The sequence below is a fragment of the Heterodontus francisci genome, chromosome 14, assembly GCF_036365525.1.
Source record: "Heterodontus francisci isolate sHetFra1 chromosome 14, sHetFra1.hap1, whole genome shotgun sequence".
Classification (NCBI taxonomy): domain Eukaryota; kingdom Metazoa; phylum Chordata; class Chondrichthyes; order Heterodontiformes; family Heterodontidae; genus Heterodontus; species Heterodontus francisci.
This window is the reverse complement of record NC_090384.1, coordinates 60,387,341-60,413,763: the sequence shown is the minus strand read 5'-3', so window position 1 is coordinate 60,413,763 and position 26,423 is coordinate 60,387,341. Positions and strand designations below refer to the sequence as shown.

At 46.8% G+C, this 26,423-nt stretch overlaps 1 protein-coding gene across 9 annotated transcripts in view; it reads left to right on the top strand.

The window, feature by feature from the left end:
* Positions 1-26,423, top strand: part of pde3b (phosphodiesterase 3B) — a 272,093-nt gene that overhangs the window by 129,834 nt on the left and 115,836 nt on the right. For 7 of the 9 annotated variants that reach the window (XM_068046305.1, XM_068046306.1, XM_068046302.1 and 4 more), the window contains exon 2: positions 23,062-23,115. The exons of the other annotated variants lie outside the window; for them this stretch is intronic. In XM_068046305.1, coding sequence (XP_067902406.1) covers positions 23,062-23,115 — 54 coding nt within the window. The remainder of the gene's footprint in view (positions 1-23,061; positions 23,116-26,423) is intronic. 9 annotated transcript variants of the gene reach the window in all.

Here is a 26,423-nt window from a genome sequence, read left to right as displayed (position 1 = left end):
CCAACACTTCTCCCGTTATTGGGGAACCATTTAGTGTGGGAATTAGAGGAGCCGATTGAATGGCAGTTGCGTTTTTCCCACAATCTGGCACGTTTGACAAAACTGCATCATGTCCTTGGAAAGACCTGGCCAGTAAAAATGTTGACTTACACGTGATTTGGGCTTCCGGATCCCCACGTCTCGCTATAGGAATTTCTTGCACTATTCTTAATAGTTCCCCGCGATACTTTGGCGGTACCACTATCTGATGAACTACCGTCCATTCTACATCCGCAGATCAGTGAGCTGGTCTCCACTTCCTCATCAGAATCCCATCTTTAATATAATATCCTTCTGGAACTCCTTTTGCCTCAGCTTCTGTTGGAGCTGAATGTCCCACTTTATTTAACTCTTGCTGAGCTTTGATCAGAGAGGAATTATGAAACATTTCCTGCAGATTATCCAAATCCCCAAGAAAGTTTCAGATATTCAACTATCTGACGGTGGTGCCAATTTTAGCTCCAACAATGGAACTTGTTTAGCCATTGCTACTGTTACGACACGTGAAGGAAAAATTCCTGGAACCTTTTCCTGCAACTGTTCTGTCTCCTTAACTTCACTTGTTTTTTCTGTGACTACTGGAGAAGCTAATACTTTTGCTCCGGCCACATCATTCCCCAGGAATAGGTCAACTCTGTCTGTTGGCAAACTATGGACAACTCCTACAGTTACCGTTACAGACATTAGGTCACACTCTAGGTGCAGATATATACTGTCCGCCAATACCATTCACTAAAACCTTGTCTTTCAGTACGCTCTCTCATGGAAATGCCTTTCCCCAGCAAAAGAATTTGGCTGGCTCCTGTATCCCTATGTTTAAGTATAGGTTTGCCTGCCTCACTTGAGGGATAAGGAGTTACTTTTCCTTTTGACAAGATTTTCCTATAACTCTCAGGTATTTTATTCACAACCTCTGTACTCTCATAAGTTTTTGCATTTGGCCTTACAGCTGCAGTCAGAACTACAGCCTGATCTGTCGTATTCTCGGTCAGGGCTCCTTTCTTTACATTGACGTTGTGTACCCCAATAAATCCCATGGGTTTCCCCCACAACTTCCAACATTCTGCATAAAGATGTCCCACCTTGTGACAATGTAACACTTAGGCTTGTGGGCCTTACTTCCACCCTCAGCATCTTCCTTTCTGGCCTGAGGAGGATATCCCGGGGCGTTGCCAGCTGTCCCTTCTTGTCCCCGGCTATTTGCCTTCCTTTCACCCTCCCACCTTCAATCCTACTCAAGTTTGTAGGGGTGATGGACAAAGGGTTTGGGCTTGTCAACAAGCTTGGAAACTGTTCCCAGAGGCCATTCCCTTGCGAACAATTTCTGTTAAGGTAGTGGTAGAGAAGTTAACCCAGTTCTTCTTCAGCGATCTAAGCTGGCTGTTGAAACCTTCTGGTTCTCTACATGGGTTTTTGCTGATGGAGGGAGTGAATTTTTAAATTCTTCCAGGAGATTTAGTTCCCTAAAGTTCTCATACGTGGTCTCCATCTTTAGTGCCCGTATCCAATGATCAAAATTAATTGCTTTACTCTCTTAAATTCTAGATAAGTCTGCCCAGACAATCTCCAGAGGTTCCGAAATTTCTGCCTGTACGCTTCAGGGACTAACTCATACGCAGGGAGAATAGCCTTTTTTGCCATCTCATAATCTGCAGAAGCCTCCTCAGAAAGCATGGCATAAACTTCATAAGCTTTGCCCATCAACCTGCTTTGCATAAGCAGTGTCCAGCTTTCCTTCGGCCCTTCGGCAGTTTGGCAATCTTTTCAAAAACAATGAAAAATGACTCTAAGTCCCTTTTCTCAAGCTTCGGGAGGGCTTGCACAAATTTAACCAGCTCTCCAGTGTGTCCTGGGCTGGAGTCAGATCTTTCCTCACCAAAACTTTCAAGTCTGTGAAGAATTATTACATAGTTTGCAGCACTATACATGCCATCGAGGCACAAAAACCTCAAAAGGAAAGGCAGTCACCTGTGTCTAACAAAGGAAGTGAAGGATTGTATAAGATTAAAAGAAAAGGCCTATAAAGTTGCCAGAAATAGTAGTAAACCTGAGGATTGGAAGGATTTTAGAATACAGCAAAGGAGGTTTAAGAAACTGATAAAGGGAGAATAGAATATGAATGTAAACTAGCAAAAAACATAAAATGGTCAGTAAAAGCTTCTATAGGTATGTAAAAAGGAAATGTTTGGCTAAGACAAATGTGGGTCCATTACAGGTAGAGTTGGGAGAATTTTTACTGGGGAAGAGAGAAATGGCAGAGAAGCTAAATGGTTACTTTGTGTCTGTCTTCACTGAGGAAGATGAAAGAAATCTCCCAGAATTAGAGATCCAAGGGACTGGGGAGAATGAGGAATTGAAGGAAATTAATATTAATAAGAAGGTTCTATTGATGAAATTAATAGGTCTGAAGGTTGATAAGTCCCTAGGACCTGATATTCTATCAACACTCTGGGATGAAGAGGTAGCTATGGAGGTAGTGGATGCATTGGTGTTCATCTTCCAAAATTTTGTAGATTCTGGAATGGTTCCTGCAGATTGGTAGGTAGCAAATATCACCTCACTATTTAAGTAGGGAGGGAGAGAGAAAACAGGGAACTACAGACCTGTTAGCCTAACATCTGCAGTAGGGGAAATGCTAAATCTATTCTAAAGGGTGTGATAAATGGACACTTGGATAATAATCTGATTGGGCATAGTCAACATGGATTTATGAATGGGAAATCATGTTTGGCGAACTTGTTGGAGTTTTTTGAGGATGTTAGCAACAGAATTGATAAAGGGGGGGTCCAAGTTCGTGGATGACACAAAACTAGGTGGAAATGTGTGTTGTGAGGAAGGTGCAAAGTGGTTTCAGGGGGATTTGGACAGACATAGTGAGTGGGCAAGAACATGGCTGATGGAATATAATGTGGAAAAGTGTGCAGTTATCCTCTTTGGTAGGAGGAACAGAAATGCAGAGTATTTCCTAAATGGTAAGAGATTAGAAAGTGTAGATGTACAGAGGGACCTGGGTGTCCTCATCAATAAATCACTGAAAGCTAACATGCCGATGCAGCAAGCAATTAGGAAGGTGAATGGTATGTTAACCTTTATCACAAGAGGATTTGGTACAGGAGTAGTGAAGTCTTAGTTCAATTGAGTAGAACCTTGGTTAGACTGCACCTGGAGTACTGTGTGCAGTTTTGGTCCTGTTAGCTTCGGAAGGATGTTATTGCCATCGAGTGAGTGCAACAAAGGTTCCCCAGACTTGTTCCCGGGATGGCGGGACTATCTTATGAAGGGAGATTGGGGAAACTAGGCCTGTATTCTCTCGAGTTTCGAAGAATGAGAGGTGATCTCATTGGAACAACAAAATACTGAAAGGGATAGACATGGTAGATGCAAGTAAGATGTTTCCCCTGGTTGGGGAGTCTAGAACCAGGGGACATGATTTAAAAATAAGGGGGAAGCCACTTAGGTCAGAGATGAGAAGAAATCTCTTTACTCAGAGGGTTGTGAATGTTTGGAATTCTCTACCCCAGAGGGCTGTGGAAGCTCAGTCATTGATTATGTTTAAAGTAGAGATTGACAGATGTTTCAATACCAATGATATAAAGGGATATGTGGATAGTGTGGAGAAAAAGGCATTAAAGTGGATAATCAGCCATGATTGTACTAAATAGCTGAACAGGCTCGTGGGCTGAATGGCATACTCCTGTTGCTATGTTACTTACTGTCACTGGAGTGAAGACCACCCTGTCATCTTTGTTACAGCTTTTAACTTCAAATTCCCTTCCTTCTCTTTGTCTAGGAAATTGTAGTTCCAGTCTTTTCATTGTCAATTCTTTTGTCAGCTCAAGCTTTATCAATTCTTTTTCCTGCTCAAGTTTTGTCATTTCTATTTCTTTTTCTTTTTTGTTTGTCAAATTCAAGCTGCCTCATCTCTAATCGAATTTTACCTACTTCAACTGCGCTCCCTTCAGGTTTTCTTTTTCCAATTTCAAATGGTGTGCTCTCTTAGCTCCTGGTTTTAATTCTAATACCAACAGTTTTGCCAAATCCTTTAGTTTAACCTTGGTTAAGTGTCTCAAATCACTCAGGGATACATCCTCCTTCCCCAAAAATGTCACAGCAACTGATGGAGCATTCTGGTAGAGAAAACTTGAATCTACTGCACAAGAAACCTGTTTTTTTTCCTTTTTTTTCCCCAAATATTATTAGACCACTTAGAACTGTTGGTCAGTGTTGGGTTTATCCCACAAAGAGCCCCCAATTATATGTTACAACTGAGGCGGGAGGAGTGCACTGTTTATTCTAGTTGCACTTCTCTATGTATTACAACATATATTTACATTTTTCCCACTTAGCGATACGGTCAATCATTGACTCTATTTTTATCCCAGAATAAAACACACCAACCAGTTTTTTAAAAATAAAGAACAAAATTATCATTTTGTTATAAAACAAGTTTTAACCAGTAATGAAGTAAAGCTTAAACACACAGATTGAAATATTAAAGTTCCCTTTTTACCTTAGCGCCTCACACTCACACGCTGGTGAACTGGAAAAATAAAGGGATGTTTGTTTTTAGAGCTCACTTGGGCTGAATAGTTGCTCATTCTTGAAGAAACAGCAGATGAGATATTCAACCAAGTTTGACAACTTGAGAGTGATGGATATATGACGGGAAGTACACACATACGCTCTTTGTAATGCATAGAAAAATATTGATCTGTAGATAGATAAGCTCAATGCTTTCTTTAATAATTAAGTAAGCCATAATAAATATCAAAAATATTTGCGAACTCATGGTTGATGTCTTTGATTTTTTTACTTTCATTTCTGAGTTACTAAACTTTCCTATTTCAGAATGTTTGTGCACCAGACTTCCTCCAATGTTTAGTGTGTAAGTGGACCACCTGGTGTAGTACCAGGCACACAGGCCCAGATATGAACCTTGGTTTTTCGAGTTCAGTGCTTTTCAATGGGGTGACAGTTGGAGTGCAACAATTGATCTTCAACGCTCCTGAGTAGAGAGCTGGAAATACTCAGACAGGACTCGTGTTCCTGATTGTTTCCTGGGTCTCCTTGACTTTTTTTCCCAAAAATATACTTTATTCATAAAAATTTATAATTAAAAAAAAATTACTAAACAATTCAAATTGGATATTTTGGAAACTGCAATAATCCGTTTCTTTTGATACAGACATGAGGTGCCTCACAACTCTTGCCATTCCATTTTATATATAATGTGCATTTGCTTTACAAACCGAAAACATTCTCTGGTGCATACAGCCCGCAGGGGTTTTACACAGTTTCCAGCCCCTCGATATATTATGGCAGGAGGACCTTGCACAGTGGCCCTTCCCCATTGAGCCTTTGCAGTGGCTGCCCCAAGCTTTAGAGCGTTCCTGAGCACCTAGTCCTGGATTTTGTTATGTGCCAGTCTGCAACATTTGGTCGTTGGCAACTCTTTGTGCTGGATGACCAAGTTTCGGGCAGGCCAAAGTGCGTCTTTCACTGAGTTGATGGTACTCCAGCCGCAGTTGTTTCTCTTGGTGTGCGCCCCTGTGAACAGCCTGTAGAGCACAGAGTCCTGCGCTGGATATCTGCTCGGGTTGAACCTTGACAAAAACCACTGCATCTCTTTCCAGACCTGCTTTGCAATGCACTTTCCAGAAGGAGGTGGACAACAGTCTCTTCCCCTCGAGGGCAGCATGCTGAGGCAGTGAGACTCCAGGCATGCAGGAAGGATCTGACGGGGAGGGCCCTTCTCATCACCAGCCAAGCGACATCTTGATGCTTGTTTGAAAGTTCTGCGATGAGGCATTCTGCCAAATGAGTTTGACAGTCTGCTTGGGAAACCATCTAATAGGATCCACCATCTCCTTTCCCGGCGGGCCTTGAGGATGTTCTGTGCAGACCACTGCCTGATGGACTAATGGTCAAAGGTGTTTTTTTGTAAATAATTTTCCATGATGAACAGGTGGTACAGCACGGTCCAACTGAATGGAGCATTCCGCGGCAATGTGGCCAGACCCATTCTTTGCAACACTGGGGACAGATTGAACCTCCGTACGTAGTGGGACTTGGTGTTTGCGTACCGGGGGTCTATACACAGCTTGATGCAACCACAGCCAAAGGTGGGCATCAGGATGAGGGTGACATTGGATATGTTTACCCCCCCCCCCCCCCCACCTCCCGCAAGCTTTATCTAGAGGTTTGAACATTGTATCCCTTTGGACACGGCCCATTTTTGATATCCAGATAAAGTGCAAGATGGCTCGGGTGACCTTCATGGTGCAGGAGTGGGGTATTGGTCGGTTACTCCCTGGGATTCCAGCTTGGAAAGTCTTAAAATATGAATAGGATCTTGTTCATTGTGATAAACACTATGGTCAGATTGCCTGCTAGCATCCAGGCTAACACACACAAATTTTCTATTGGATCAACTATTAGGAGATTAACTGCTGATGCCTATCTCCAGTGTTCCTGAACAAGCCAACACCTTAAAAAGAAGGGTGAAAGTTAACGTTTTATTTAGATTATTTGCATTCTTCACAGAGTAAATGTCGTGAATTAGATGGCTCTTTAGGCACAGTGGTTAGCACCACAGCCTCACAGCTCCAGGGACCCGGGTTCAATTCTGGGTACTGCCTGTGCGGAGTTTGCAAGTTCTCCCTGTGACCGCGTGGGTTTTCGCCGGGTTTCCTCCCACCGCCAAAGACTTGCAGGTGATAGGTAAATTGGCTGTTGTAAATTATCCCTAGTGTAGGTAGGTGGTAGGGAATATGGGATTACTGTAGGGTTAGTATAAATGGGTGGTTGTTGATCGGCACAGACTCGGTGGGCCGAAGGGCCTGTTTCAGTGCTATATCTCTAAATACATAAAAATATAACAGATGCAAAAAATACTATTGGTTTTAAATGCAACAGATTCAAAACATCAATTTATAGCTTTCTTATAAATCTATTTACCAGTAACAATTATGTGTTCTTGATGGAGGATTTGGTTAGCTTTGCTGACGTGATCTGAATTTGCATTTGGTTATTTTCATGATTGTTTTGCATTTAATCACATTGGCATATTTTCAGTCATTACACTATCAACAGTCATGAAAGGCACTGAAATCTAAGTTGAAGGTTGCATCTTTGCCGCCTTCAGCTGTGAATTTTCTTGATTCTTTGATCTAAATTATAATGGCACTTAAGAAGGATAAAAGTCCAATGCAGGTTTTATGAATTATTTAATTCCACAGTGAAAATTAGCATTTGTTTACTTGAGCTACATGCTACTTGCATCTCAGGAAAATGTACATGCTGTGGTCTTGTGCAATTTTTGTAAACGGTATGGCCACCAAGTAACGTCTTGCATTGTAACTACTGGAAATGGATCTCTTGTAGAGAATTGCTTTTGCAGGTATTAAACTACTCAGTCTGCAATTTTGTTATGTATTTTGCATATCACAATTTATCTTGTACATGGTTTATATGCAAAATCATTTATTGTATTTGAGCCCAACAAGCACTTCATGTCGTAAACAGGAGACAAACTCACACACGTCACTAAGAAGTTCATTATTTTAATCTGCGAATCTGTGGTTTACAGTGCACATTAAAAGAAAAAGTTTGACTTTCTGTAACAGGCCTTTAATTAAAATAATTGAGTTGATTGTATTTTATGTGATTCGGAGAAGATTAATTTAATGGTTAAAATGATCTCTTTCAGTGCTGCACAAATCTAAGAAAGCACTGTTTTCTTGTCTTAATCTACACATCTCGTGGTCTTGCTTACTTTGGAACCTGTAGCTTGCAAAGTTCTTGCCTGAAATTATAGCATTATGAGCAGCTATTAGTGATTATATTAATGAACACATTAATGAATCTTGTGTTGTGCAGGTCGTTCTGCTGAACAATATAGCTTGATTACCAAATTATGTTTATATTTTCACTATTTAAGTGTGTGAAAGTGACATATAACGTAGAAAACTTTTGTGATGGCATCTTTGATAATGTTGTGACTCATAAAACTGGACAATTTCCAGTGAATGCTTTTGATGAATTGAGACAACATTCATTTTGAGTTTTGATTTTGAGAGACCGACTGTGGCATCAGGCATCACAACAGTATATTCATACCTCTCAAGTATATCTGATGTACTACAAATTGTCAGTTGATAATTTGTGGCCATTTTACATAACTGTCTGTGATGTGTGCTTGTGTAGTGGCATTTGTGACTACTTATCGAACGAATTGGCAGAACGGAATCTTACATTGTGGAATATATCCCAGCACAAAGTAAATATCACTCCTTAACTGTATTCCATCTCATATTTTATTAAAATTCCTTAGCACCGGTTTTATCTCCATATTTGGCAAAACCCAATGATGCACATGCTTGCCTCTGAGCGCAGTGTAACTAATGGTTATTTTTACTCGATTCCGCTGAAAATCATGGCTTTAACTCAGTTAAACTTAATTTTTGTTGTAATTATAATTATTATGTTCTCCTTTTCCAGCAGTTTTGGGTGTTGAATAGTGCCATTTCCTGTAGATTTGTTAAAAATAAATGTCCAAATTCTCAGTGTGTATGTTAATGTAAATTGTATATATCTATTAAACAGCTGACTTGGTGGAATTTGCAAAACAAAAATTTGTTGATTATTCATGAAGAGACTTGACAAGTACTTCAGATAGAGTCATACAGCGCACAAACAGGCCCTTCGGCCCACCGTGTCTGTGCCGGCCATCAAGCCTATCTATTCTAATCCCATTTTCCAGTACTTGTGGCGTTTCAAGTGCTCATCTAAATACTTCTTAAATGTTGTGAGGGTTCCTGCCTCTACCACCCCTTCGGGCAGTGTGTTCCAAATTCCAACCACCCTCTGGGTGAAAAATGTTTTCTTCAAATCCCCTCTCAACCTCCTGTCCCTTATCTTAAATCTATGACCCCTGGTTATTGACACCTCTGCTAAGGGAAAAAGTTTCTTTCTATCTACCCTATCTATGCCCTTCATAATTTTGTATACCTCAATTAGGTCCCTCCTCAGCCTTCTCTGCTCTAAGGAAAACAACCCTAGCCTATCCTGCCTCTCTTCATAGCTGAAATGCTGCAGCCCAGGCAACATCCTGGTGAATCTCCTCTGCACCCTCTCCAGTGCAATCACATCCTTTGGTGATCTGCCTTTATACAAATTATGGCTCTTGATTTTGTGGTCAGTGATGAAGCAAGAGCACTTGCTGCTGACTTCGAAGAAAGCTGCCTACAAAGATCTCATGATCTCAGTTGCGTGGTTTTCCTCTTTCGCCATGGCAGCTTAAATCTGGTGCCATTTCAAGGTGATGTCTTGGCATGCAGCAGTAGTGATGTCAGCAAACAGGAACAAGCCAATCACATTTAAGTATTCACTTAAAGCAAACGAGAAAGTTAATGTCACTTAATATTGATTTTTAATTTAAATTTTCAGATAAGTGATATGATCGGATTAACATGTAAGCTAAAATAAAAATAAAGATAAACTGTTAAAAGAAAAAAATATATTTATCATTGTGGAGGAATTTGACATTGCACATTCGCTTTTCAGAGCCATTGAGGGTATTTAGCAGTTATTATGAAGTTTGCCGTTAAAAATATGGTTGGACCTCATTTCAATAAGCTGTAACTTTTAAAGGGTTTTTACAGTGAGACTCAGTGTAAAAGTGGTAGTTCTCATTAATTTAGTTAATTTACATTGTAGTCTTTACAGGGCGTGGGGTGCCTTAATAATACATTCTCTGGAGAAGTGTAGAATCAGTGACAACAACTTGTGGATTTCTGTGTTATTCTACACTAGGTGTGGGTTCCAGAAGTCGCTGTCAGTTTCAGTGAAGTATTGATGGCAAATGCTGACCGTTTCTGTCAGTACCACTGCAAAATATGGCACAACATTTTTCAAGTTGGCTTTTTGTATTGTTGGAGATAAATGTCAACATTAAACACGTGCCTCTAACGTTGATTTTTTTTCTTCGTGTTTATATTCATTTGTTGTGGCCATTAGTGTTGCCAGTAGGATTTCAAACAAGCATAATGGCATGAGATTTTCACAAAGCTTTTCACAAAAAGTTGGCATTTATTTTACAAGCTCTCTCTAAAGCGTAACGTGGGGACGTGGCTGTGTATACTTTCTGAATTCTGACTAGTACTTCAATTGTACACTGAGCAGTGCAATTATAGATTCGTCCTTCCAAATTTCAGTCCTGTCTGAAGAGAGGCAGAGTATCTTGAGCTGAATTGAGCCCTGCCTGGAGTTAGTGTTTTATCTTTGTGGACCTCTAGGCACAGGCTGTGGAATCTCTGGTATCACATCTAAAGTTTAAATCCATGTTTCATCAATTTACTCAGTTGTGGATATTCAAGATCTTGGCTTTTCTATTTCTGATGTATCCAATAATGAATCACTAAAAGCAACACTTTCCAAACCTTCAGGCTGATCAAATGAAAACTGGACAAGCCCTTCAATGGGTAATTTAAGTAAAAATAGGCCTGAGTTGCCTAAAATATAGGGGTCTTCAGATAAATTTTTACTTGTCTTTTATAATTTTATTTTATCTCGAAAGATTTTCTTTAAAGGGCTCCTTGTATGATCTCATCACTGTTGAACCTTCTGTCACTGCTGTCTGTTCCTGTTGCCATCCCACCACCACCTGCTTCTGCTGTTCTCTCCTTTCTGCCCTTGTGACGTTATCCCCCCCCCGTGACGTTATCCCCCTGCTCTTGTAATTGGATTATTGTCTCCTCGATCTGTGCTTCCCATTGGGTCATTGCTGTATCTTTGCCAGGAAAGACAGTTCAAGAGCAGTTAAACACTTGACACGATAAAGAGTCAGTTCCCAAGCTTAGTGGTGGGAAGTGGGTTTTGGATTAAAGGTGGGCGGAGGAAGAGGAGGAAGTACAGTGCTGATGTAGGGAAAAAGAAAGGGCATGAGGTAGGTGAAGTACAAACTTGGAGTATTTTTTAGGGGATGAGTAGTTGAGGGGATGCTATCAGCCTTCGTATTGTCTGAATCCCATACTTAGCATTACTGCTGTTCCCTCCTGCTATCCTTTTACTCTTCTTGTCTCTCTCTTCCCATCTTTTCTCTTGGCTCAGTGGTATCACTGTGGACTCAGAAGGCTGTGGCTTCAGGTCCAACCCTGGAGTCGTGAGCACAAAATCTACATTGACACTCCAGTGCACGACTGAGGGAGTGCTGCACTTTTGGAAGTGCTATCTTCTGGATAAGACGTAGAATCATAGGTTAGCCACAGTGCAGAAGGAGGCTATTCGGCCCATGGAGTCTGTGCTGGCTCTCTGCAAGAGCAATCCAGCTAGATCCACTTCCCTGCCCTTTCCCCATAGCCATGCAAATTTTTTCCCTTCAAGTGCCTTACCGAACTCCCTTTTGAAAGTAACGACTGGATCTGCCTCCACCACACTTAAATGCAGTGCATTCCAGATCATAACCACTGGCTGCATAAACATGTTTTCCCTCGTGTTGCATTTGGTTCTTTTGCCTTAAACCTGCGTCCTCTGGTTCTTGACCCTCACCCCAGTAGCAACATTTTCTCTGTGTCCAGACCAGGGGTGACCAACTATTTTGCATGATGGGGGGGGGAAACACTCCAATTTCTGTCGAACATAGGGGGCTGGAGAGAAAATTTCAGCAAGATGGGGCAATTAAAAATTCATTTTGTTGTTAAGCAAAACAACAACAAATGTACATTTTAGTGAAGAAGCTTTAAATGAGAAGACTAATTTATTGACTGACTTTTTCTTCAAGTTGAACACTGATTCGTGACATACTTGGCATTGTTGCTGCTTGCATAAGTACTCAATCTCTGCTCACACACTTGATGTAGCATGCGGAGTATTTTGGATAGATGTCTATCTGTCAGGATAATCTCTTTCTCTTCCTTCCCGCTGTCTCCATCTTTTCCCTCTCTCCGTCTCTCCCCCCCCCCCCCCCACCCCTCTCCGCCCCCATTCTCCACCGTCTCTGTCTGTCTCCCTCTTTCTTCCCCCCCCCCCGTCTTTCTCTCCCCCCCCCCCCGTCTTTCTCTCTCCCCCCCCCCCCCCGTCTTTCTCTCTTCCCCCCCCCCCCCCCCCCCGTCTTTCTCTCTCCCCCCCCCCCCCGTCTTTCTCTCTCCCCCCCCCCCGTCTTTCTCTCTCCCCCCCCCCCGTCTTTCTCTCTCCTCCCCCCCCCCCCCCGTCTTTCTCTCTCACCCCCCCCCCCCGTCTTTCTCTCTCACCCCCCCCCGTCTTTCTCTCTCTCCCCCCCACCCCCGTCTTTCTCTCTCACCCCCCTGTCTTTCTCTCTCCCCCCCCCCCCCCCCGTCTTTCTCTCTCTCTCCCCCCCCCGTCTTTCTCTCTCTCTCCCCCCCCCCGTCTTTCTCTCTCTCTCTCCCCCCCCCCGTCTTTCTCTCTCTCCCCCCCCGTCTTTCTCTCTCTCCCCCCCCGTCTTTCTCTCTCTCCCCCCCCGTCTTTCTCTCTCTCCCCCCCCGTCTTTCTCTCTCTTCCCCCCCCGTCTTTCTCTCTCCCCCCCCCCCGTCTTTCTCTCCCCCCCCCCCGTCTTTCTCTCTCTCTCTCCCCCCCCCCCCCCCCGTCTTTCTCTCTCCCCCCCCCCCCCCCCCCGTCTTTCTCTCTCCCCCCCCCCCCCCCCGTCTTTCTCTCTCCCCCCCCCCCCCCGTCTTTCTCTCTCCCCCCCCCCCCCCGTCTTTCTCTCTCCCCCCCCCCCCCCCGTCTTTCTCTCTCCCCCCCCCCCCCCCCCCGTCTTTCTCTCTCCCCCCCCCCCCCCCCGTCTTTCTCTCTCCCCCCCCCCCCCCCCCGTCTTTCTCTCTCCCCCCCCCCCCCCGTCTTTCTCTCTCTCTCCCCCCCCCGTCTTTCTCTCCCCCCCCCCCCCGTCTTTCTCTCTTCCTCCCTCCCCCCCCCGTCTTTCTCTCTTCCTCCCCCCCCCCCCGTCTTTCTCTCTCCCCCCCCCCCGTCTTTCTCTCTCTCCCCCCCCCCCCCCCGTCTTTCTCTCTCTCCCCCCCCCCCCCGTCTTTCTCTCTCTCCCCCCCCCCCCCCCCCCGTCTTTCTCTCTCTCTCCCCCCCGTCTTTCTCTCTCTCTCCCCCCCCGTCTTTCTCTCTCTCCCCCCCGTCTTTCTCTCTCTCCCCCCCCGTCTTTCTCTCTCTCCCCCCCCCCGTCTTTCTCTCTCTCCCCCCCCGTCTTTCTCTCTCTCCCCCCCCGTCTTTCTCTCTCTCCCCCCCCGTCTTTCTCTCTCTCCCCCCCCCGTCTTTCTCTCTCTCCCCCCCCCGTCTTTCTCTCTCTCCCCCCCCGTCTTTCTCTCTCTCCCCCCCCCGTCTTTCTCTCTCTCCCCCCCCGTCTTTCTCTCTCTCCCCCCCCGTCTTTCTCTCTCTCACCCCCCCGTCTTTCTCTCTCTCCCCCCCCCGTCTTTCTCTCTCTCCCCCCCCGTCTTTCTCTCTCTCCCCCCCCCGTCTTTCTCTCTCTCCCCCCCCCCGTCTTTCTCTCTCTTCCCCCCCCCGTCTTTCTCTCTCTTCCCCCCCCGTCTTTCTCTCTCTTCCCCCCCCCGTCTTTCTCTCTCTTCCCCCCCCGTCTTTCTCTCTCTCCCCCCCCGTCTTTCTCTCTCTCCCCCCCCGTCTTTCTCTCTCTTCCCCCCCGTCTTTCTCTCTCTTCCCCCCCCGTCTTTCTCTCTCTTCCCCCGCCCCCCCCCCCGTCTTTCTCTCTCTTCCCCCGCCCCCCCCCCCCCGTCTTTCTCTCTCACCCCCCCCCCGTCTTTCTCTCTCCCCCCCCCCGTCTTTCTCTCTCTTCCCCCCCCCCACCCCGTCTTTCTCTCTCCCCCCCCCGTCTTTCTCTCTCTCTCCCCCCCCCCGTCTTTCTCTCCTCCCCCCCCCCCCCCCCCGGTCTTTCTCTCTCTCCCCCTCCCCCCCCCGTCTTTCTCTCTTCCTCCCCCCCCCGTCTTTCTCTCTTCCTCTCCCCCCCCCCCCCCCCCCGTCTTTCTCTCTTCCTCCCCCCCCCCGTCTTTCTCTCTTCCTCCCCCCCCCCCCGTCTTTCTCTCTTCCTCCCCCCCCCCCCCCGTCTTTCTCTCTTCCTCCTCCCCCCCCCCCCCGTCTTTCTCTCTCTTCCCCCCCCCCCCCGTCTCTCCCTCTCATCCCCCCGTCTCTCCCTCTCATCCCCCCGTCTCTCCCTCTCATCCCCCCGTCTCTCCCTCTCATCCCCCCCCTGTCTTTCCCTCTCATCCCCCCGTCTTTACCTCTCATCCCCCCCCTGTCTTTACCTCTCATCCCCCCCCCAGTCTTTACCTCTCATCCCCCCCCCAGTCTTTATCTCTCATCCCCCCCCCAGTCTTTATCTCTCATCCCCCCCCCCCCGTCTTTCTCTCTCTTCCCCCCCCGTCTTTCTCTCTCTTCCCCCCCCGTCTTTCTCTCTCTTCCCCCCCCGTCTTTCTCTCTCTTCCCCCCCCCCCCCCGTCTTTCTCTCTCCTCTCCCCCCCCCCCGTCTTTCTCTCTCTCCCCCCCCGTCTTTCTCTCTCTTCCCCCCCCCCCCCCGGCTTTCTCTCTCTTCCCCCCCCCCTCCCCCCCCCGTCTTTCTCTCTCTTCTCCCCCCCCGTCTTTCTCTCTCTTCTCCCCCCCCCCGTCTTTCTCTCTCTTCTCCCCCCCCCCGTCTTTCTCTCTCTTCCTCCCCCCCCCCGTCTTTCTCTCTCTTCCCCCCCCCCCTCGTCTTTCTCTCTCTTCCCCCCCCCCCCGTCTTTCTCTCTCTTCCCCCCCCCCGTCTTTCTCTCTCTTCCCCCCCCCGTCTTTCTCTCTCTTCCCCCCCCCCGTCTTTCTCTCTCTTCCCCCCCCCCGTCTTTCTCTCTCTTCCCCCCCCCCCGTCTTTCTCTCTCTTCCCCCCCCCGTCTTTCTCTCTCTTCCCCCCCCCCGTCTTTCTCTCTCTTCCCCCCCCCCCCCGTCTTTCTCTCTCCCCCCCCCCCGTCTTTCTCTCTCTTCCCCCCCCCTGTCTTTCTCTCTCTTCCCCCCCCCCCCCGTCTTTCTCTCTCTTCCCCCCCCCCCCGTCTTTCTCTCTCTTCTCCCCCCCCCCCCGTCTTTCTCTCTTCTCCCCCCCCCCGTCTTTCTCTCTCTTCCCCCCCCCCCCGTCTTTCTCTCTCTTCCCCCCCCCCGTCTTTCTCTCTCTTCCCCCCCCCCCGTCTTTCTCTCTCTTCCCCCCCCCCCCGTCTTTCTCTCTCTTCTTCCCCCCCCCCCGTCTTTCTCTCTCTTCTCCCCCCCCCCCGTCTTTCTCTCTCTTTCCCCCCCCCCCGTCTTTCTCTCTCTTCCCCCCCCCTGTCTTTCTCTCTCTTCCCCCCCCCCCCGTCTTTCTCTCTCTTTCCCCCCCCCCGTCTTTCTCTCTCTTCCCCCCCCCGTCTTTCTCTCTCTTCCCCCCCCCCCCCGTCTTTCTCTCTCTTCCCCCCCCCCCCGTCTTTCTCTCTCTTCCCCCCCCCCCGTCTTTCTCTCTCTTCCCCCCCCCCCGTCTTTCTCTCTCTCCCTCCCCCCCCCCCCCGTCTTTCTCTCTCTCCCCCCCCCCGTCTTTCTCTCTCTTCCCCCCCCCCCGTCTTTCTCTCTCTTTCCCCCCCCCCCCCCCGTCTTTCTCTCTCTTCCCCCCCCCCCCCCGTCTTTCTCTCTCTTCCCCCCCCCCCGTCTTTCTCTCTCTTCCCCCCCCCCCCGTCTTTCTCTCTCTTTCCCCCCCCCCGTCTTTCTCTCTCTTCCCCCCCCCCCCGTCTTTCTCTCTCTCCTCTCCCCCCCCCGTCTTTCTCTCTCTTCCCCCCCCCCGTCTTTCTCTCTCTTCCCCCCCCCGTCTTTCTCTCTCTTCCCCCCCCCGTCTTTCTCTCTCTTCCCCCCCCCGTCTTTCTCTCTCTTCCCCCCCCCCCCCGTCTTTCTCTCTCTTCCCCCCCCGTCTTTCTCTCTCTTCCCCCCCCCCGTCTTTCTCTCTCTCCTCTCCCCCCCCCCCCCCCCCCGTCTTTCTCTCTCTTCCCCCCCCCCCCCCCCCCCCCACCGTCTTTCTCTCTCTTCCCCCCCCCCCCCCCGGCTTTCTCTCTCTTCCCCCCCCCTCCCCCCCCCCCCGTCTTTCTCTCTCTTCTCCCCCCCCGTCTTTCTCTCTCTTCTCCCCCCCCCCCGTCTTTCTCACTCTTCTCCCCCCCCGTCTTTCTCTCTCTTTCCCCCCCCCCCGTCTTTCTCTCTCTTCCCCCCCCCCCGTCTTTCTCTCTCTTCCCCCCCCGGTCTTTCTCTCTCTTTCCCCCCCCCCCCCCCGTCTTTCTCTCTCTTCCCCCCCCCCCCGTCTTTCTCTCTCTTCCCCCCCCCCCCGTCTTTCTCTCTCTTCCCCCCCCCCCCGTCTTTCTCTCTCTTCTTCCCCCCCCCCCCGTCTTTCTCTCTCTTCCCCCCCCCCCCCCGTCTTTCTCTCTCTTCCCCCCCCCCCCCCCCGTCTTTCTCTCTCTTCCCCCCCCCCCCCCCCGTCTTTCTCTCTCTTCCCCCCCCCGGTCTTTCTCTCTCTTCCCCCCCCCCCGTCTTTCTCTCTCTTTCCCCCCCCCCCGTCTTTCTCTCTCCCCCCCCCCCCCCCGTCTTTCTCTCTTCCCCCCCCCCCCGTCTTTCTCTCTCTTCCCCCCCCCGTCTTTCTCTCTCTTCCCCCCCCCGTCTTTCTCTCTCATCCCCCCGTCTCTCCCTCTCATCCCCCCGTCTCTCCCTCTCATCCCCCCGTCTCTCCCTCTCATCCCCCCGTCTCTCCCTCTCATCCCCCCGTCTCTCCCTCTCATCCCCCCCCTGTCTTTCCCTCTCATCCCCCCGTCTTTACCTCTCATCCCCCCCCTGTCTTCACCTCTCATCCCCCCCCCCAGTCTTTACCTCTCATCCCCCCCCCAGTCTTTATCTCTCATCCCCCCCCCCCCCCGTCTTTACCTCTCATCCCCCCCCCCGTCTTTCCCTCTCATCCCCCCCGTCTTTCCCTCTCATCCCCCCCCCCCGTCTTTCCCTCTCATCCCCCCCCCAGTCTTTACCTCTCATCCCCCCCCCAGTCTTTATCTCTCATCCCCCCCCCCCCCCGTCTTTACCTCTCATCCCCCCCCCCGTCTTTCCCTCTCATCCCCCCCGTCTTTCCCTCTCATCCCCCCCCCCCGTCTTTCCCTCTCATCCCCCCCCCCGTCTTTCCCTCTCATCCCCCCCCCGTCTTTCCCTCTCATCCCCCCCCCCGTCTTTCCCTCTCATCCCCCCCCCCGTCTTTCCCTCTCATCCCCCCCCCGTCTTTCCCTCTCATCCCCCCCGTCTTTCGCTCTCATCCCCCCCGTCTTTCGCTCTCATCCCCCCGTCTTTCGCTCTCATCCCCCCCGTCTTTCGCTCTCATCCCCCCCGTCTTTCGCTCTCATCCCCCCCGTCTTTCGCTCTCATCCCCCCCGTCTTTCGCTCTCATCCCCCCCGTCTTTCGCTCTCATCCCCCCCGTCTTTCGCTCTCATCCCCCCCGTCTTTCGCTCTCATCCCCCCCGTCTTTCGCTCTCATCCCCCCCGTCTTTCGCTCTCTCTCTCTTCCTATCCCCCCCGTCTTTCGCTCTCTCTCTCTTCCTCCCCCCCCCCGTCTTTCGCTCTCTCTCTCTTCCTATCCCCCCCGTCTTTCGCTCTCTCTCTCTTCCTCCCCCCCCCCGTCTTTCGCTCTCTCTCTCTTCCTATCCCCCCCGTCTTTCGCTCTCTCTCTCTTCCTATCCCCCCCGTCTTTCGCTCTCTCTCTCTTCCTCCCCCCCCCGTCTTTCGCTCTCTCTCTCTTCCTCCCCCCCCGTCTTTCGCTCTCTCTCTCTTCCTCCCCCCCCCGTCTTTCGCTCTCTCTCTCTTCCTCCCCCCCCCGTCTTTCTCTCTGTTCCTCCCTCCCTGACTATCTCTCTTTACCCCCTCCCCCCCACCACCCTGTCTTTCTCTCCACCCCATTCTGTCTCGCTTTGTCTTTCTCTCTCCCTGCTCTTTTACTGTGTGTCTCTCACTCCCCGTCTGCACTCACCATAAAAGTGGATAATAGAGACAGACTGTTAACAGTGTCTGTCCGCTCGGTACAGCCATGTTGTTTGGGAGTGGGGTCCTAATAAACCTGTAGCTGCCCATCAAGGTGCCTCACACATTCAGGCAGTTTACATCTGAGGGCTGGATACTGGACAACCATGGTCTAGACTACTTATGATTTTGAACACCTCTGTCAAATCTATCAACCTTCTCCAAGGAGAACAGTACCAGGTTCTCTAATCTATTCATGTAACTGAAGTCCCTCATCCCTGGAACATTCACGAGAATCTTTGCTGTACCTTGTTTAGGCTTTCCAAAAGTGTGGTGCCCAGAATTGGATACGATACTTCATTTGTGGAGATCCAGTGCTTTTTAAAAAATGTTCATCTTAACTTGCTTGCTTTTCCATGTCGCTATTTTTAAAGTCTAGAATCTCATTGGCTTTTTTAACCGCTTTCTCAACCTATCCTGCATCCTTCAGCCATTTGTGCACATGTATCTCCATGTGGCTCTGTTCCATTCGAATTGTATCCTTTTTTATATTGCCTCTCTTTCTTCCGACCAAAATGTATCACTTTGCACTGCTGTGTATTAAATTTCATCTGCCTCGTGTCTGCTTATTCCACCAGTCGTCTTGAACTCTATCTACATCTTCCTCACTGTTGACTTTACTTCCAAGTTTGGTGTCATCTTCAAATTTTGAAATTATGCCCTGTGCACCAAGTCTAGGTAATTCATTTATATCATGAAAAGCAGTGATCCTTGTACCAACTCGTGGGGAATCCCATTATATGCCTTCCCCTAGTCCAAAAATCATTTGTTCACCATTACTCTGTTTCCTGTCCTTCAGAAAATTTTGTCCCTGTCCAAGTGACTATTCTTCACAAGTCAAACTAAACATTGAGAAAAATATTCAGCCATAAAGGTCTACAGCTTATCTCTATCCTGTACTCACGAGATGCCAACATACTTGCCCTTTGCACAAGTTTGTTTATGACCAGAATTGGATCCCTGGGCCATGAAGGATTTTTCTATTTGTCAAATTTGGGGGGAAAACTTTACTCTGTAAAGGGCACATTCCACTTATCTAAGTCCAGAGAAATTGGAAGCAGGTTGGCAAATGTCAAAGTTTCGAGACCCTAGGTGTGAGCAAGTTACTGCTGGAGTGTAACCAGCTGAAGCTACTCAGTTTACCAGAGCATAATTCTTGTAAGCTTCCCACTCTTTGTCCAACTAGGACCATTGCACTTAGTAGTTAATTGGCTTGCATGGTTACCTGGAACTTGACTCAAAGAATCCAGACTCCAGTGACTGATCTGATTAACAGCCTATTCTGATCAACCAAAACTGTTCCAATGCTGTTCTTACCGGCCTTGCATCTTCCACCCTACATAAACTTGAGTTCACCCAGAATGCTACTGCTCACATCTTATATCATTCCAAGTCTTGTTCACGTATAACACATGTGCTTGCTGTCCTATACTGGGTTCCAATATTGGGTCAAAATCCTGGAACTCCCTTCCGAACAGTACTGTAGGTGTACCTACCCCACATGGACTGCAGCAGTTGAAAAAGGCAGCTCACCACCACCTTCTCGATTAGGGATGGGCATTAAATGCTGTCCTAGCCAGTGACGCCCACATCCTATGAACGAATAAAAAAAAAATCTGGCAATGCCTCAATTTTAAAATACGCACTTCTGTTTCTAAAATTCCTTGGATTCCGCAAGGGTCCCAGCAGATTGGAAGGTCACAAATTTAACACCTTTATTCAAGAAAGGAGGGAGGCGCGAAAGCAGGAAGCTATAGGCCGGTTAGCCTAACGTCTGTCATAGGGAAATTGCTAGTATCCATTACTAAAGAGGTTCTAGCAGGATACCTAGAAAATCGTAATGGGATCAGGCTGAGTCAGCATATTTTTATGAAAGGGAAAATGTGTTTGACACATTTATGGAAGTTCTTTGAGGAAGTAACAAGCAAGGTGGATGAAGGTGAATCTGTAGATGTGGTGTACTCTGATTTCCAAAAGGCATTTGATAAGGAGGCACAGCAAAGGTTGCTACATAAGATAAGAGCACATCGTGTAGGGGGTAACATATTAGCATGGATAGCTTATAGCTAACTGGAAGCAGAGAGGAGGGATAAATGGGTCTTTTTCAGGTTAGCAAACTGAAATTAGTGGAGTGCCACAGGATTCAGTGCTGGGGCCTCAACTATTTACAATCTATATAAGTGATTAGGATGAAGGGGCCACGTGTATGATAGCTAAATTTGCCGAGGACAGCAAGATAGAGAGGAAAGTAAGTTGTCAAGAGGAGCGAAAGAGTCCACAAAGAGATCTGGATAGGTTAAGTGAATGGGCAAAAATTTGGCAGATGGATTATCATGTGCGAAAATGTGAAGTTGTCCACTTGGGCAGGAAGAATAGGAAAGCAGTATACTATTAGGAATGGAGAGAGTTTGCAGAACTCGGTGGTACAGAGGGATCTGGGTGTCCTGCTATCTGAATCACAAGGTTAATATGCAGGTACAGCCAGTGTTTAGGAAGGCAAATTAAATGTTGGTGTTTATTACAAGGTGAATGGAATATATAAGTTGGGAAGTTTTACTGCAGATGTACAGGGCCTTGGTAAGACCACATCTGGAGTATTGTATACTGTCTTGGCCCCCCTGTTGGAAGAAGGATATAATTGTATTAGAGGCAGTTCAGAGAAGGTTCAGTAGACTCATTCCTGAGATGGAGGACTTATTTTATGAAGAAAGGTTGAACAGGTTGGGCCTTTACTAGTTGGAATTTAGAAGAATGAGAGATGATCTTACTGAAACATACAAGGTCCTGAGGGGACTTGATAGAGTGGATGTATAGGGAGGATGTTTCTTCTTGTGGGACAGACTGGAACAAGGGGACACTTTAAGAATAAGAGGTCTCCCTTTTAAGACGGAGATGAGAAATTTTTTTCTCTGAGGGGCATTAGTCTGTGGAATTCTCTTGCCCAGAAAGCAGTGGAGGCTGGGTCATTAAATTTATTCAAGGCTGCATTAAATAGATATTTGATAGATCAGGGAGTCCAGGGTTATGGGTGGCAGATTGGAAAACGGAGTTGAGACAACAATCAGATCAGCCATTGTCTATTTGAATGGTGGAGCAGGCTCGAAGGGCCGAATGGCGTACTTCTGTTCCTATGTTCCCTATCTTCCTATCCCTTCATGACCTTGTCCCTCCCTATTTCACTGGACTCCTGCAGCCCTAAAATCTGTACATGACTCTATGACTCCAACCCTTTGAGATCTCTGCACACCTCCAATTCTGGCATCTTGTGCATCCTTGATTTTCACCACACCAGCAGAGCTGGCCATGCCTTCAATTGCCTTGACCCTAAGCTCTGGAGTAAAGGCTGAACCCGACGGGACCCGACAACATGTGTCTGGTTCGGTTTGGGTCGGGTCGGGCCTATATTCCGGATCCGGCTTTTGGGCATGGGTCGGGTCGAGCCGGACACACAGTAAGTGCTCTGCTGGTAAGTATTGAATTTTAAAAAACTTAACTGAGCTGGGAGTCCGGGATGAGTCTGCGCAGTGAGCGAGTGATGTCACTATGATGTCATCACGCATGTACTGCAGCTTCGTGGAGGTTCTGAGTCGGGAGGTTAGTAAAGGGTTGGTTGGGATGAGCGGAGTCAGGGTTGAGCTTGGGGCAAAGTCAGAGGGACTCTGGCCAGGTCGGCTTGGGTCTGCTTTGGTTCGGTCGGGTTCGGGTCGGGTTCTTTTTCCCGACCTGAGCAGGCCTTTACTCTGGAATTGCCTCTCTAAACCTCTCCATTTCTCTCCCCTCCTTTTAAGACACTCCTGAAAACCACTTCTTTGACTAAGCTTGTGTGCATCTGCCCTAATCTCTCTTTGTGACTTGGTGCCAAATTTTGGTTGATAATACCTTGGGATACTTTATTACTTTAAAAATGCTATATAAATGCAAGTTGTTGTTGTTGTTGCCTAGCCACTGGAGAGAGACTTGATAGCCATATTGGTATCAGGCAACGAAGAAGCATTTTGTAACTAATGGAATGTTATCAGGAAAGTTTGCCAGAAAACATGTAAAGGCAGCAGATTTGCAAGTAGTTCAAGGAAGAACCTGCATACTCTGGGCATGACTTTTCATCCATCTTTTTTTTCAACAGCAGGAGTCAGGTGACCTGCTTTTGGCCTTTTTTTTTCAAGCACTGGAAGCCAGATAAAGGCTTGGAAGTTTTTTTTAAAGTTACAGGGACAAGCAAACAGACAAAAGCTCGGACATTATTTCATGTATTTGGATTAGGGAAATCTATGAATAGAGTTGGGAGATTTCTTTAAATTTGTGGGACTAGGCAAAGTATGAGAGATTCCGTATACACAACAGCAGCAAGGTAAAAGTCAGGCGTAAGTTGTCTTTTAAGCAGCAGGGCCGGGGAAGGGATGGAGGAGAAATAGTTCCGAACAGCTGTGCAGCAAGATGGGGACCACAATGGGGGTGTGACAAGCGCTGGGAGGGTATTTGGTTGCAAACTAGCTTCAGCCTTTTTTCTGGTTGTTAATGCTGTTGTCCTGAAGCTGGTGTTTGTTTAGGGCTTGCTCTGTAGTTACAACTGCCCCATCCAAAAGTCTTCCCTGCTTTGCTCCTTCTGGCATTGACCAGAAGAGTGGGGCCTCTTCCTCCCACTCCCTCCTCTTTCTCCCCCTCCCTTCCTTCCAGCACTGTTGGTGTGCCTACACCCCAAGGACTACAGCACTTCAAGAAAGCAGCTCACCACCATCTTCTCAAGGGCAATTAGGGATGGGCAATAAATGCTGGCCTAGCCAGCAACACCCACATCTGAAGAACGAACAAAAAAAAAAATCCCACCTCTCCCAGTTGAAGTTGAACATGTGTTGTGTCCTGGGCATGTGGCATTGATGGCAGTGTGGCAGGTTTACGTAAGTTGTTCTGAACGGTGGAAATATATTTTCCAGCTATAATTTGTTAATGGCACTTAATTTTGTATTTTGCAGATGATCCTATGGGACTGGGACTTGAAGCAGTGGTTCAGAAGCTACCAGTATCAGGTTAGTATCAAATTTGCATCAGCATGTACATTGGTGGAAGAACACATACTATTTTCTGAGCATCTTAATATTTTTGGAGTCATAAGTGCTTTACTAATGATCTTATAAATGTTACATTTATTATTTGATATATTCTGAATTTTTGGCATAATGCAAAATTGTCCTCTGATACCTGAACCATTGTTCCTTTCCAAGCCAGGTGGCCAGACAGCTTATGGATGTTGCCCTATGCAATTGGCTCACAGAAAGATATGTATTTATGGGTTCGGATTTATGTCATTTTATTTTACGTGAAACAATAATGTCCACTTACAACTACTTGTGGAAAACACTTAGCACAGAAGTTAATTTGAAAATGGTGAAAATTTTCTATTAATGGTAGCCGAATCTGAATTCCAGAAGCTCCTGCAATTTTATCTTTGGTTGTTTGTTTGATTTGAAGCCCAGCAGTTGGCTGCTTTCAGGTTTGGAAATTAAAACAGAAATTGCTGTATATCAGAATCTCCTATTTTTGTTTCATCTCATCTGTTTTGTGCATTTGGACACTTTTGTAGAATTTGGTTCTATACTACTTAAAATATAGTTTGCCAGTGCCTGACAGTTGATCTAGTGAAAAACTGGCTGTACCAAGGAGCACTTGGCATCTTTATTGATTGTGTTTAAATCAAGTGGGTGGGTGTACCACGGTGCTCCACATGCTGAGTTAGAGCATGCACTATTTTATAATATGGGCTTCTAACCCAGAGAACTACTCTGCCTCCTTCTCCCAGCAGAGTCAGATTCATTCTTCATCTCTCTCTCTCCCTTCCTTCTACAGATTATTTCTCCCTGTCTCTTAGCCCTCCCCCTCAAAACACATTCATGCCTGTGCATTCTCTCTCTCTCTCTCCTCTCTCTCCCACCTTCCGAAAAATGTAAAACATTTTAATCAAAAACAAACATAAATGTGTGTCAATTTCTCGATCAAAACTTGAATGCTGTTCTTGTCAAATAACAACAAACAATATGGTTTTTTATATTCTTTCCCACTAGTTTTTGTAATATTTTATTCACATATTGGTTTACAGCCTGCCATTTCTGTATTTTTTCACTCTTTCCACAGTTTGTGACTTTTTCTGTCTCCTAGAATATTTTCTTGCTTCCTTATTTTTCCCTTGATTTCTCAGTCTCTTTTGTTTCTGTAATATTTTCTCTGTCTCTCTTTTTCAATTCCTTTAGCTGTACTTTGTCATTTTGTTTTTCTGTATTTCTCTCCCCTCCAGCTGTTGATCTTTATTCTCTGTTTTCAGCCCCTGCCATTATGCTCTCTAATCTTAAATGTCTAACTTTCTGCTGCTCTCCTTCCCTCTCAAACCCTTTCCCGTTGGCTGTATTGCCCTACTGTAGTTCAATTTGACATAAATCAGATAATATACAAACTGACACCCAAATGTCCCAGACACTGTCGAAATAATGAGAAAATACAGAAAACAGAACTTACAGACAATAAAAGTAAAATATTAGAAACTCTAATGAGATTACAACATGAAAAAATATACGTTATTTGACAAGAAGAGCATTGAAGTTCAGTTGGAGAAAATGGTACACATTTGTTATTTACTTGCTTGCATTCCTTTCCACTCCTTCCACCATTTTTGTAGAATTTTCTATCACAATGAGGCTACTCATCTCATTTTACTTTTTCCAGCTCTCTGAAAGAGTTATACATTGAATGCCACTATCTTATCTTTTCCCCATACTTACTTTGCCATTAATTATTTCCCATTAACCTTTCTCCATTGGGTGGTCTACTTGAACACAGTCCAAGAAGTTGGGAGGGAGGGCAGCATTGTGATTTCTCTGAAGTCTAATTTTCATACTGGAAATTGATTTCTGCACTTAGATGCTTTGTTTCTTTGGCAGTGTGCGGGTGTGCAATTTGGAAGGAGGAAGGGATGTTGGGCAAGTGAAAAAAAAAGCAGAACAAACTCAAGTAGGAATTTGATACCATTCTGGAATTGCATACTTTTACAATACAGAAACAGGCCACTCAGTCTGTCAAGTCTATGCTGATAGTTTAAAAAATTTATTCAAGTAATTATTTAATTCCCGTTGAAATTTATTGACTCTAGTTCAACAAGTGGAATTTATGTTGATTTTATTTTTGGTGATGTATAGTGGGATTACTGAGGAACTATTACTGCCTGTATATTTGATTATTGTGCTTTGCTGGAATGTCGTTGGGTAAAATCCTGAAATGGGTGAAAAGATTTTAAATAATATGATGGGCAAATAATGAAAGTTGAAAATTACAGTCAGAAAGGATAAAAACACCTATGTAGTTTGGGCCTGAATCTCAGAGCACTTGGAATGTTTCACTGGTTCTGTCAATAGTGGGATGGGATCTAGGGTATTAGCAGTATATTGGTGGAGATTTCAGACAAGTGGAAGGTAGATTTTTAAAATTCTGTTCTAGGATCTAGGATCACTGGGAGAGAGGTCATGAGATTTTGGATCACTGGGAAAGGGGTTGTGGGATTTGGAAGGGAGGTCTCCAGGCTTAGGAGTGTTGGAGCTGTCCTGGATTGAATGGGGTCCTGGGAGGAGAAAGCAAGTTCTCCAAAATCTTTTTAATCCAGTAGGCCAAGTAATCTGAAATCCTGATCGAAGGTTTGAGGGTCAAAACTTCGCGTGGGGGGACGGAGGAGGCAGAGGGCCAAAATCTTGCTTGGTTTGATGCTTTGCTATGTTAAAAGTCTCCTATAAGTGCAAGTTATTCTTGTTGAGGGTAACTTTTACCCTCTTCCCTCCTCTCCGGCTGAACTTGCCTCCCCTCCACCAATCCCCTTCTGGCTTCTAATATGCTCAGCCAAAACATCAATGGATTGTCCAAAGAACACCCTGCACCCCACAACCACCACCACCACCACAACCACCCAACCTTCCCCAAACTAGCAGGGAACTCAAACAAGTGCAGTTATCGAAGAGTCCAATGTACAAAGTGCACAAAAATAACGTGCAGCCATTGGTCTGGTTAGCTGTTCACCGGTGAGCTCTTAGATTCCATGTATTGTCACACCTTCTCTTTCACAATCCACATTCCTGTGCTGCTGCTTGTAGTCTAATTGTTGATTTTGATTATTGTTAAGTTGCAAATTGTTATGTCCTGTTAGGTCCAACCCCATTGTGACCAGTTGATCATGCCAGGTTACATTGGCAGTGCCACCTCCTAATTCAGGACTATTAAAAATCTTGAGGCCATGCAATTTTTTTTCCTTTTATCCTCCAGATAATCTTTTTCCCTTGTACTTAATTTTTATCCCTTTTTA